At 42.4% G+C, this 13,022-nt stretch overlaps 1 protein-coding gene across 4 annotated transcripts in view; it reads right to left on the bottom strand.

Annotated features, from left to right (window-relative positions):
* DROSHA (drosha ribonuclease III) overlaps positions 1–12,883 on the bottom strand; it is a 122,760-nt gene extending 109,877 nt beyond the window's left edge. For 2 of the 4 annotated variants that reach the window (XM_005221630.5, XM_005221631.5), the window contains exons 1-4: positions 12,793–12,883; positions 7,850–7,915; positions 5,772–6,611; positions 1,763–1,855 (exon numbers count right to left, since the gene is read on the bottom strand). In XM_005221630.5, the coding sequence (XP_005221687.1) occupies positions 1,763–1,855; positions 5,772–6,611; positions 7,850–7,866 (950 nt within the window). In that variant the 5' untranslated portion in view covers positions 7,867–7,915; positions 12,793–12,883. Of the gene's footprint in view, positions 1–1,762; positions 1,856–5,771; positions 6,612–7,849; positions 7,916–11,575; positions 11,704–12,792 lie in introns of all 4 variants that reach the window. The other 2 variants (XM_010816832.4, XM_015459113.3) reach the window with 2 other exon arrangements.
* Positions 12,884–13,022: the final 139 nt, after the last annotated feature.

Raw genomic sequence — 13,022 nt, 5'->3', positions numbered from 1 at the left:
CTGAGTTACTAACTACTGTGTTCCAGAAGCAGTATGTATTTGCTCTACCAAAGGCACGTCTCACAGCACTTAACTTTCTTATTCCTGGAAAGCAGGGACTCTTGTTAAAGACTATCATCGTACCATATAATACCTGGGACACACAAGAATACAATGTTTGTCATTTGCGTGTTAAGACATACATCAGGTGACAGTGGTAGGAAATGGGGTCTCCTTGTCTTTTTTTCTAATATGTATGGGAAGGCCTATAAGGTTTCAACATTAAATTTGGCTCTTCTCAGATGGTATCAATCATGTTCATCACGAGATAATGTTCTCTATCAAGTTACAGAAGTCTGCTTATACTCCTACTTTACCAGTTTCTACTCATAATTGAATGCAACTTTAAACAGCTAATAGGCAAGTACTGAGATAACTCTAGAGATTCTGACACAAAGAATTACAGTTATAGATCTCCTAATACTAACCTATCTACCCATGCAACCTTGGAATAAACCCTTAACTATTATAACACACAACTGAAAACAACCTGCTCATATACTAATCAGTATTTTCATATCCATAGTCATAAAAGAAATTGTTTAGTGGTTTTCTTTTTATTGATGGTTTTGCCATTTGGATTTTCCTGATATCACAGCATGAGCTGAGCTTTCCTTCCATCTTCTTCAGTGTTCTAAAAACTGTTTCAAACTTTTTTGGAAGAGACACAAAGTCAACTTTTTCCCATAGGTATTGGCCTATTAACATTTTCTGCTCTAAGTGTAAGGTTTATAATTTTTGTTTTCATAGAAACAACCCATCACATCCAAGTTTTTAAATTTCTCAAATAAAACATCAGTACTTGTACCAACACACTATAATTTTTAAATCCCCTTCATTCCTATAATAATACATTCTTATACCTAATGGATATGTGCTTTTCTTTTCTTGATTTGCCACTTTTAAAATTGTACGGCCTTTCAAAGAAATCTTGCATTTATTTACAAATATTATTATGGCGTTATAGTTCTTTTTCTAGTTTATTAATTTATTTTACCTTCAATACCTTTTTCTGCCTTTTTAGAGTCAATAATTAGATAATAATTATATATATAGTTACCATTTATTTGGCACTACTGGGCCAAGTCCTAAGTGTTTTATGTGTGTTATGATCCCTTGTCACTCAATAAGGCAAATATAACTGTCCTTATTTTAGACAAAGACACTGAGGCTTAAAAAAGTTCCTTTGCCCAATAATAAAATTGGGAAAATGAATAATTGACCCAAAATCTGTCAGATTATTGACAGTACTATTCTTAATTACCATTTATTAAGGCATGAATTTTTAGCTCTTGATATAGAATTGGTTACATCCTGTAAATTTTTATTTGCAACAATTTCAATGTCATATTTCCAAATAAGGTATTACTGTAGTTTTTCTTTTTTTTTTTTTTCTGAAACAAGTAAACTTAAGAGCATAATTATGAATTTTCAAGGTCTTCAAAAAAAACAAACAAACCTTGAACTACTAATATAGTGTTTTACAGCAACTGAGGTCACAAAGTGGCCTAATTTGGGGGACTTTTTAAAATTTTCCTTGTGCATCCTATATACATCTTGAAATAAAAGGTTTTTCAATAACTGGCTACTTTAGCTTTTCACAGTGTTCTTTGGACAGACGCTCAGGCTATTCTGAAGACCTGGCTGACACCCTGCAAAAGCACAAAATCTGAATTTCAGGAGATAATCCTATGACTTCTTCCAGTGTCAACTCCTTGCTTACCTTCCAGATCTCTTATACTCTTTTTTGTAGGACCTTTCCAGAGATGGTGATCTTCGGCTGTCCCGGTGCCTGTGTCTCTCCCGTTCCCGCTCTCTTAAAGGAATTAATACACAGAGCTGTTTTCAACAGAAAGACTCAAAAACACCATCTCTTTTCACTGAATTCATCTAAATAAAGGGACCTCACCTCACCTAAGTATTCTGCAGCACTATTCACTATGGGACATTTTTACTCACCCTTCATTTATTAGAGGTTAAAGGAGCATTTCACTTTATGCAAGTTAACTACCTTAGACATTTCTTGCTGTTTTCTTTAAAAAAAAAAAAAAGAAGAAGAAGTCATACTTAATACTAAGCAATGAAGGGAATTTCATCATAATCTTCTCTTGAGACCTTCCAACCAGCCAAACATTCTACAGGGAAAACTTCAAAGGATTCAACTGTCTATTGATTTCTGAAACACTCTTAATTTCATCCAACAAATAAATGCATATAGTAAAGATGAGGACAAAGGTCTATAATAAAAAGCTCTAAACTCATAGGTTATACACCTGAGGTATAGTTCTTAGTCATCACTAACTACCATGAGACTCTAGGTCACTTTAAGTGCTGTTTTCATCACGGGGAAAAAAAAACTCTAAATAGAGACACTGAGTTTACTCAGTGTAAAACTAGAATTCAGGATTTTAAACCTTCCAATATAAAGCTGGAATTTAGTAATAATGATAGTAATAACTTATGAGCCTAATCAATACGCACAATGAGATCTGAAACAAAAATTGGAATCCCAGTGTGTTTACATTAGAACTAAATCTAAAGGAAATAAATACTAGGTCTTAGATTGGGGCAAAAAAATACTGTATTAGCCTGAGTCCAGCAAGAAGATTACAAAAATGTCTAAACTCAAAAATAGCCACGCCCCCGCTTCCCGCCACCACTTCCACTGCGGGGGCACAGATTCAATCCCCAGTAGGGGAACTAAAATCCTATATGCCTGTCACATGGCGTGGATAAAAAAGAAATAATAATCCCCCACCTGTAACCAAATAGAAGAAATGTAAATTCACTGAAATCAAAACTTACAAAATTAATAAGAGATCTTAGACATTAACACAAAAATTGTTTTTCCACTTAAAAACCACCCCTTCCTCAAGAAAGACTCCTTTGAATAACACTTTTAACATATACTTAAGGCTCAGGTACACACCAGCTGTCCAAAGTAAAGTAGCCAGTGCTTGGCATTCCACATTCTTTATCTGATACACTTTTAAAATGACAGCTTACTTTTAGACAGCAAATCCCACCTAGTGAGTGGTATCACATGACAACAATATAATGTAATTTGTGATGGCATGGCGGCTAAAAAAAAACTGCCTCTATTTCCAAATAAAAACTCTATTTAAAGGATATTCCTAATTTTTCGTTTGTTTTTGTAACATCTAGGGGATAGGATTTTGTATTCAAGAGTGGCACCTCTCATTATGACTGCTACCTCTGAGTGGCTATGAACTGAAAAGACCAGTATAAATCACTGTAATACTATATGATGAACCCATTTAAAGTAAGAAAAACAATGCTTCAGTTATTTTTCCAAAAATTCTTCCCGGTTTTGGGACCATGAAGATATTCCTTAGATACATAATAGCTCTCCAATGGCTCAACACGGTACTCAACAGGACAGGTATGGGGTTACAGTGCTGTAACACCGCTCAAGTGTGGGAAGCCACTGCCCTGCTCCTTACTGGCTGCCCCTGCAGCTCTTCCTTTTCCTAATCCCTGGAGGAACTTGGATCTTTCATGACAGCAAATGCATCCATCTACGTCTTCACAAATCTTCTCCAGAAATAGTCTGCCCTGAAATAATCTTGTAATCACTATTTACCCAGATTTCGGAGGAGGAGAAGAAGAAAGGAAAAACGAAATTTGAAAAAGTGTGGATGCACTTACCCCAAGAAGCCAGGGCAGAAGCAGCCAGAGGACAGACTGAAGAATTTGCATAAACTTCATCTAATCAAACGCACAACTTTGTGAACGTCTGGTTTTCTCCAGTGTACTTTTAGAAGTTATATACTAGCACTTCACAGGCTCCATGTTTGGTTCACAGAAGCATTCTATATAAGACAGAGGACTGACACTCTACTAAGACCCCTAGAGGGAACTGATTTTACTGCGGCTGTGACATTAAGGCCGCTCCAGAGCAAACACCCCCAAGTACAACATCATAAAACAACTCCAGGGTAAATAAAGGCCATGTAGAAAGATGAGCTAACTGCCTAAGATCCCCCACAGTAAAGGGGTTGTGGTTTAGGCTCATGGGGATTAAGGGTCATTTTTTCAGCATTTGATTTCACTTAGTGACAGGGATCCTCAGTTTATAGGACATTTGTGTTTCTTTAAGCTTAAGCCTGGATGGGAGAATTCAGGAATTTACAGCAGAACCCTAAAAACCACAGTACTCTCAAACAGAAAAAAAAAAAAAAGTCATCTAGAATGTTTAAGTTTGCAGCAACATGTTTCCCCAAAGACAGGTTTATTAACAATCACTTTAAGTCTGAAGAAAACTATCAAACTCTTTCGAGTTTAGATTTTCACCGTAAAGTTGTACAATAAACCCTCACAGGCCTCTGCCAACTAATCTATCACAAAGTTAAGAACAAAACTGACAAGGAACAGTAAGTCATGCTGAAAAGACTTTTCAAAATCTACCGACTCTAGTCAGCTTTAGCCCATCAGAATCAGTCACCCCTGCAGGAAACATGTCACTTCTTCTGCCTTCGACTAGGCATCAGAGAGAAGCAATAGTGTATTTTCCTTCCAAACCTTCCAAGGCCTGGAGGGCTTCCTTCTAAACCTTTAGGACTGAGAATGACTGTTACCATTTACTGGCAAAATGTTCGGTCAGAATCAAGCACACAGCCATGAGAACAACATGGAAACCAAGAAGCACATTAATTCCATAGGAGTCAAGACTTACTCTCTGAAAATCCAAGTAACAAGGTTACCTGGTTTGGGGACCTCAAACTTTTCAGCACAGTTCCACAAGACAATGAAAGTGAGTGAACACACCACAGCAGCCAGAAAGAGAAGCACCATTACCAGCTTGACAAGTGGAAAACCAAAAATCTTCATTGATACAAACAGTTCACTGAAGGTACAAATAAATATTAGTAGAATGGATATGTGCACATTTTTATTTTTCCATTTAAACCAATGATTCTTAGATTTAGGGTAACAGACTCATACAATCTCTTAAGAATCTGCTGTAAGCCACTGATTTACTTATAGAAAAAAATATATAGACATAAAATTTTACATTTAACTTCAGAGAATTTCTAGACACCCATCAATGAATGTCTGCTGGAAACCTTATTTCCTTGTAAATATAGATTTTTGGCCTTTTGGGTGGGGAAAAAAAAGAAATTTAATCTGAAGTGGATTAGTATGTTCTAAATGCAATTTTATTTAGTATGCATACATTTCAATGCAACAAAATCAAAAGCTATTTTGAAAATTGTAACTTTGATAATGTATACCTAATATTATTTCATTTTATAAAGAAACAGAGCAAGAAAGCAAAAACATAAGATAAACTTACATTTATCCAAGTTGGATTCCTGACTGATAACAGCGGCCTGCAGACCACCAATTCCAAAAGAACCCACAGTGCAATAACCTGACAAGATGGTCTTACTGAACATAATTAAATACAACATCCACACAAACAACTACAGGATCTTTTATTGATCATCATTAAAATGCCAGCTGTATTCGTATAGTAATTGGCTTACATTCATTGAAATGAATCTATGTTGCTAATTTGGGGATGCTTTTCAAAGTGGCTTTCTCCTGAGGTCAACTTCCTTCCTCATTAGTTGTCTCTCCCTCTTTAATAAAACAGCCCTTTCCTTTTATAAACCGAAATGCACGGCTGGACCTTTTTGGTCTGGTTTGCTGAGCCGCCTGTGTCAGGATCTCTGCAACTTCTCTAAAAAACCATAGGTGTGCTTTACCTGCTCCGCTCGTAGCTCCGGTGGCGGGAGGGCGTGCGCCCCCGCTCGTGATCGGACCTGTAGCGGCTGTCCTGCCTTCTCCGGTCGGGGCTCCGGCCTCGCTCCCGGCGCTCCAGGGACCGATGCCGTTCGCCCCTCCCGTGACTGTGGTCCCGGTGCCTGTGGTCGTCGTAATGCTTTAGCCTTTCTGGGGACCGCCTCTCACTGGGAGCCTTGGGGAGCGGGTACGGAGGGAGGTGCCTGAAGTGAGGACTACTGCTGTTACTAGCACTGGGCGGGAAGGAACTGGGGCTATTCTGGAAGCTATTGAAGTTGGGGGGTGGGAAACTGTGGTGCGAGTACCCGGGTGGGTACTGGTAATTGACCTGCTGCGGAACGACGGGAGGCGGCGGCGGATGCGGCAGGGATGGCGGCGGCATCATGAAGGGGAAGGCGCCTTGGCCAGGAGGCGCTCCGGGGACTGGGGGGTTATTGGGACAGGGTAGCGGAGGCGGCATGGGAGGGAAACAGGGGGGCACGGGGAAGGGGGGCCTCATCTGGTGGTTGGGGAACGGGGGCCGGATCGGGCAGGGGGGTAGGGGGCCTTGCGCTGAAGGAGGCATGGGCGGAGGGAAGGGTACAAAGTCTGGTCTTGGAGGCAGAAAATTGGGGGCCGGAGAGTTGGAGAACGTGGTGGAAGGGGCGCTGGGAGGTTCGTATTGGTATTGCACAGGAGGCTGCTGAGGGTGAAGCAGTCTCAGATTTTGGGGCCTGAAGGCTGGTGCGGAGGAGGGTCTGGCTCCATGTCCCCCTCGCCCTCGGGGACACCTGGGTCCTCCTGGGTGGAACGACATTCTGTGACTTTGGTGGAGGAAAGAAAAAGAGAAGAGAAAAACTCACTGTGTAAACAGCTTTCACCAATACCTGACCACCCCTTAGGCTGCTGGAATATTCCACCCATCTAATACTGAGTTCTCTGTACTATATGAAACTCCTCAGGGCCAATAAACTCCTCTTCCCAGGTCTCAGCCACTCAACCAAAGCCATGGTCAGTCCCTGGACCCTGTGGCTTCCTAAAGAGGCTCCACTTCCAGCATGACGAGGTCACATCCCAGTGTTCAACCATCTGCTGTGGTGTACTTTTTCAAGTTCCCCCCAACCTATGTCATCCTGTCCACACACAGCATGTTTCTACACATACACTTAGTATCATCCTGCCACATGTTCCTCCCCACTCAGCAGACTCACAAATTCAACTCAACATGTCCTAAAATGAGTCAATAACCTTGCCCTCCAAGAGAATACCACCTGCTCCTTTTTTAGTGTTTCCCATCTCAATGCATGCATGCATGCTAAGTCCCTTGAGTCGTGTCAAACCCTTTGTGACCCTCTGGACTGTAGCCGACCAGGCTCCTCTGTCCGTGGGATTTTTCCAGGCAAGAATACTATGGTGGGTTTCCATGCCCTCCTTCAGGGGATCATCCCAACCCAAGGATTGAGCCCGTGTTTCTCATGTCTCCTGCACTGGCAGGCGGGTTCTTTACCACTTGCGCCACTTGAGAAGTCCCTTCCTGTCTCAATAGATGAGACCATTCATCGGTCTTCAAGTCATACACCAGGGAATTACCTGACAACTTCTCCTCCCTTAACCCTTCTAGTTAAAAATTTATGCTCAAACACCTGTATCATTTCAGCCTCATAGATACTTGAGTCTATCCATTCCACACCATCCTCTCCTGCCTCGCTACTACAGTAATACCCTGGCAGGCCTTTCTACAACCAATGTCACCACCCCTAACGTACCCTGCTCTCACACGCTCTGTGGTTCTTTTTGACAGGTCCTACAATGATTACAGGTCACCAGCTCATTACCTCATTTCATCTTTGATGTCCACCTGACCTCAGAATTGCCAGTGCCATCAGAGCAGGAATCCAGGATGGCTCCTTAAATGCTCTGGTCTGGATTCCCAGCTATGGATACGGCCTATATTAACACACGCCCTCCACCTCACAGATCTAAACCCTCCCCACCCCAGATGGCCAGTATTTGTTCCTCCCTGGTCGCCCAAAACGATTGCCATTACTATCAGACCACTCACCATGCACTGCCTTGCATCGTGACGTACTATTTGAATATGTCACATTTTCCACAGAGAATATAAACTCTAGAGAACAGAGAGAACAAATAGATATAACAATGTTTCCCAAACTGCTCATGCTAGAAAATATTTCTGTGATTATCTTAACATTGATTTTGCATGCTCCAATGCAGTTAGCATACTAATAAAAATAAGAGCATGCTGAACTGAATTAATGTTCACAACTAATTTTTAAGATGTCCTAAGTACTTTGCCAACAAAGGTCCGTCTAGCCAAAGCTGTGGTTTTTCCAGTAGTCATGTAGGGATGTGAGAGCTGGACTACAAAGAAAGCTGAGCACCAAAGAATTGATGCTTTTGAACTGTGGTGTTGGAGAAGACTCGAGAATCCCTTGGACTGCAAGGAGATCCAACTAGTCAATCCTAAAGGAAATCAGTCCTGAATATTCATTGGAAGGACTGATGCTGAAGCCAAAACTCCAATACTTTGGACACCTGATGTGAAGAACTAACTCATGGGAAAATGCCCTGATGCTGGGAAAGATTGAAGATGGGAGGAGAAGGGATGACAGACGATGAGATGGTTGGATGGCGACATCGACTCGATGGACATGAGTCTGAGCAAGCTCCAAGAGCTGGTGATGGACAAAGAAGCCTGGTGTGTTACAGTCCATGGGGTCGCAAAGAGTCCGACACAACTGAGCAACTGAACTGAACTGAAGTACTTGTCTCTCTGATTCAAACAATCAGTAGCTTAAAAGACTGGAAACTTAGGCATATTCCACCTCTAATCAGCTAAAAGATCAGGGAGGGAAAAATCATTTCTGCTCTCCCACTCCACATTCTTTCTCCCTCAGTGAGACTAGCATTTAGATTCAAACTTAACTATAATCTGGTCAACATAACAGTTTTCTTTGATTCTCATTCTCAGTCCTCCCCATTGAACAATGTTATGAAGAGGAACAGCTTTCCAAATATGAGGCTTCAGCAAAATGTTTTAAAAACCCAAACAAACATTAACTGCAGAAAGTTTCCATTTAGAAGCATCTTCCTAAAGTCTTTCTAACCAAAAGTTTTACCAACAGGCTTAAGGCAGATTTTCAAATGGCTCATGAAAATAGTTTCAGATTATTTAGCTTTATCAATCACTATATTTAATAGAAAGTACACACCAAATAATATCTCATTAATGATTACCAAGGGAACATTTCATGCAAAGATGGGCACAATAAAGGACAGAAATGGTTATGTACCTAACAGAAGCAGAAGAGATTAAGAAGAGGTGGCAAGAATACACAGAAGAACTATACAAAAAAGATCTTCATGACCCATATAACCATGATGGTGTGATCACTCACCTAGAGCCAGACATCCTGGAATATGAAGTCAAATGGGCCTTAGGAAGCATCACTATAAACAAAGCTAGTGGAGGTGATGGAATTCCAGCTGAGCTATTTCAAATCCTGAAAGATGATGTTGTGAAATTGCTGCACTGAATATGCCAGCAAATTTGGAAAACTCACCAGTGGCCATAAGGCTGGAAAAGGTCAGTTTTCATTCCAATCCCAAAGAAAGGCAATGCCTAAGAATGTTCAAACTACCACACAATTGCACTCTTCTCACACGCTAGCAAAGTAATGCTCAAAATTCTCCAAGGCAGGCTTCAACAGTATGTGAACCGAGAACTTCCAAATGTTCAAAATGGATTTAGAAAAGGCAGAAGAACCAGAGATCAAATTTGCAGCATCCGCTGGATCATAGAAAAAGCAAGAGAATTCCAGAAAAACATCTACTTCTGCTTTACTGACTTGCCAAAGCCTTTGACTGTGTGGATCACAACAAACTATGGAAAATTCTTCAAGAGGGAATATCAGACCAACTGACTGCCTCCTGAGAAATCTGTAGGCAGGTCAAGAAGCAACAGTCAGAACCAGACATGGAACAACAGACTGGTTCCAAATTGTGAAAGGAGTACATCAAGGCTGTATATTGTCACCCTGCTTATTTAACTTCTATGCAGAGTAAATCATGCAAAATGCCGGGTTGGATGAAGCACAAGCTGGAATCAAGACTGCCAGGAGAAATATCAATAACCTCAAATATGCAGATGACACCACCCTTATGGCAGAAAGCAGAGAGGAACTAAAGAGCCTCTTGATGAAAGTGAAAGAGGAGAGTGAAAAAGCTGGCTTAAAACTCAACATTCAAAAAACTAAGATCATGGCATCCGGTCCCATCACTTCATGGCAAATAGATGGGGAAACAGCGGAAACAGTGAGACTTTACTTTTTGGGGCTCCAAAATCACTTCAGATGGTGACTGCAGCCATGAAAATCAAAAGACACTTGCTCCCTGGAAGAAAAGCTATGATCAACCTAGACAACATATTAAAAAGCAGAGACATTACTTTGCTGACAAAAGTCTATCTAGTCAAAGCTACAGTTTTTCCAGTAGTCATATATGGATGTGAGAGTTGGACCATAAAGCTGAGTACTGAAGAACTGATGCTTTTGAACTGTGGTGTTGGAGAAGACTCTTGAGAGTCCCTTGGACTGCAAGGAGATCCAGCCAGTCCATCCTAAAGGAAATACATCCTGAATGTTCATTGGAAGGACTGATGCTGAAGCTGAAACTCCCAATACTTTGGCCACTTGATGGGAAGAACTGACTCACTGGAAGAGACCCTGATGCTGGGAAAGACTGAAGGTGGGAGAAGAAGGGGACGATAGAGGATGAGATGGTTGGATGGCATCACACACTCGATGGACATGAGATTTTGAGCAAGCTCTGGGAATTGGTGATGGACAGAGAAGCCTGGCCTATTGCAGTCCATGGAGTGGCAAAGAGTTGTACACAACTGAGCGACTGAACTGAATGATTGTCATTCAGTTCAAGACCCTCATGATAAACCTGGGGCCTAGACAGCCCATCCTGTCACCACAAGCTACTCAGGGCCAAAAGAATCAAGCTCAAACTCCATGCTTGGCATTTAAGGCCCTCTGCAATCTGGACCCAGCTTCTTCCAGGCTAATCCTCCATTAACTTCCCCATGAAGTGCCTATCATCCTGCATGTGTGCTAAGTCGTTCAGTCATATCCACTCTTTGCGACCCTATGGATTGTGGCCCACCAGGCTCCCCTGTCCATGGGATTCTCCAGGCAAGAACACTGGAGTGGGTTGCCAGGCCCTCCTCCAGGGGACCTTCCCAACCCAGAAATCGAACCCTCCTCTCATTATGTCTCCTGCACTGGCAGGCAAGTTCTTTACCACTAGGGCCACCTGGGAGGCTCTCCTATCACCTTGCTGCTGCTGCTGCTAAGTCGCTTCAGTCGTGACCAACTCTGTGCGACCCCATAGACGGCAGCCCACCAGGCTCTCCCGTCCCTGGGATTCTCCAGGCAAGAACACTGGAGTGGGTTGCCATTTCCTTCTCCAATGCATGAAAGTGAAAAGTGAAAGTGAAGTCGCTCAGTCCTGTCTAACTCTTAGTGACCCCATGGGTGCTCCCAGTTCCTAACATATGAAGTACTATCATCCAGCTTATTCTTTACTCCTGGTCTTCTAAAACCCCTCCCTTTGACTTTGCCCATTGAAGTTTTAACCCATCTACTCATGTCAAATGCCACATCTTCTGTGCTGCCTATCTTGGTTCCCTTTAGGAAGTAATCCCATTCCCTCAAGACTTCCGTTGCTCTTAGTCTGTACTTACTTCTTTTACAGCACTTACCAGAGACTGCCTCATATAATAATCATGTGTGTATATGTCTTAACTCCTCCACTAGGTTATTAGTTCCTTGATGAATTGGGTTGGCTCATAATCATTTCTGTATCCTTCACAGCCCCTGGCAGAACATCCTGCACAGAGTAGGTGATCAGTAAGTATTTACTGGCTCACCAGTTATGTATGTTTCTATCTTGCTACTGGACATTTCCCTACTGAATATATCCACAACAGGTTTGCATTACCAAAACCAGATAGAAAGCAGGCCTTTTCACTGATTCATGCAACATTTAATGAGCCTAGACAGGTGGGGCATGGTCACAGGCCCTGATCAAAGGTGAGTAAGGCACATAGTAAGCAGGGCTCCTGAAGCCCAGAATCCATATGCAGATACGGATTTTTTTTTTAACTACTTAATGTGATAAACACAAGAAAAGAGGTATGCACAGAGTCCAGGGGAAACACAAAAGGAGTGTACTGAATCTAGAGGTGGACGAGAGTCAGGATCACCAATACTCCTGTATCGTGTGTTCACTGTTGTTGAACATTCACTATTAGATCCTCATGGATATTTCTCGAAATAGAATATCTGAAAACACTGATTATGAAACTGACCTATTAAAGGCACAGTCAGGCTGTACTGTGGATGTGAACTTCAATTCAAAAGACAAGGAACTCACTGCAACTGGAAAAGTAATTATTTTCGGCGTCTGCCTCCTCCTAAGTTGCTGTTTGGAAGCAGGGAAACTGAGGGAGTCGTTTTGCACGGCTAACATGTGCAGGAACATCAGTCTTTGTAGAACGAGTTGCAAAGTGTGACTACATTTCTATTAACGCGTTCTTCCACCACCTGAATTCCCAGCCCGGTCACTTATGTCTGGATGATCCGTAATTGCGTGCTTCCCTGTTTACATCTCCCACCAGATAGTGAGCCCCACGATGTAAACTTACAGTCTCACTACCCGCCCGAGATCCCGGCGGCCCCAGGCTTGGACCACGACATGCGCGCCACAATGAATGAACGGTCTCATTTTTCACTACTATTTATTTACAGGGCCCGGGCCTAGGGTCCCTTTTCTTTGCCCTTCGCTGCAGATCTGAAGAGGAGCTGCCGGCTCCTAACTCCCAGGCGCCTCTCACCCCAGCCCCAGACGCCAGCCCCGTTGAAATTCGGATACTTGGAAACACTCCCTCTTCCAACACCCACAAGCTGACCCTTTTACCTAGAAAAAGCTCTCGGGCTGCGAGGTCGCCGTTAGAGTAAAGCCAGACTTATAGAGTAGCCTCCAAGACCGTAGCACCGCCCGCGGCTCCGGAACAGGAAAGCAAGGGAATTAAAAAGCAAACCTGGGAAAGCCGGACCTGCAGGAGAAAAGCGCTCGGGCTCTCGGCAGCGCCTTGTGCGCGGTGATTGGTGCTTCAATAAGAACGATGGACATCTAAGCCAATCGGT

Source organism: Bos taurus, chromosome 20 (assembly GCF_002263795.3).
Source record: "Bos taurus isolate L1 Dominette 01449 registration number 42190680 breed Hereford chromosome 20, ARS-UCD2.0, whole genome shotgun sequence".
NCBI classification, from domain to species: domain Eukaryota; kingdom Metazoa; phylum Chordata; class Mammalia; order Artiodactyla; family Bovidae; genus Bos; species Bos taurus.
The sequence above is the reverse complement of the archived record's forward strand: the minus strand, read 5'-3'. Positions and strand labels throughout refer to the sequence as shown.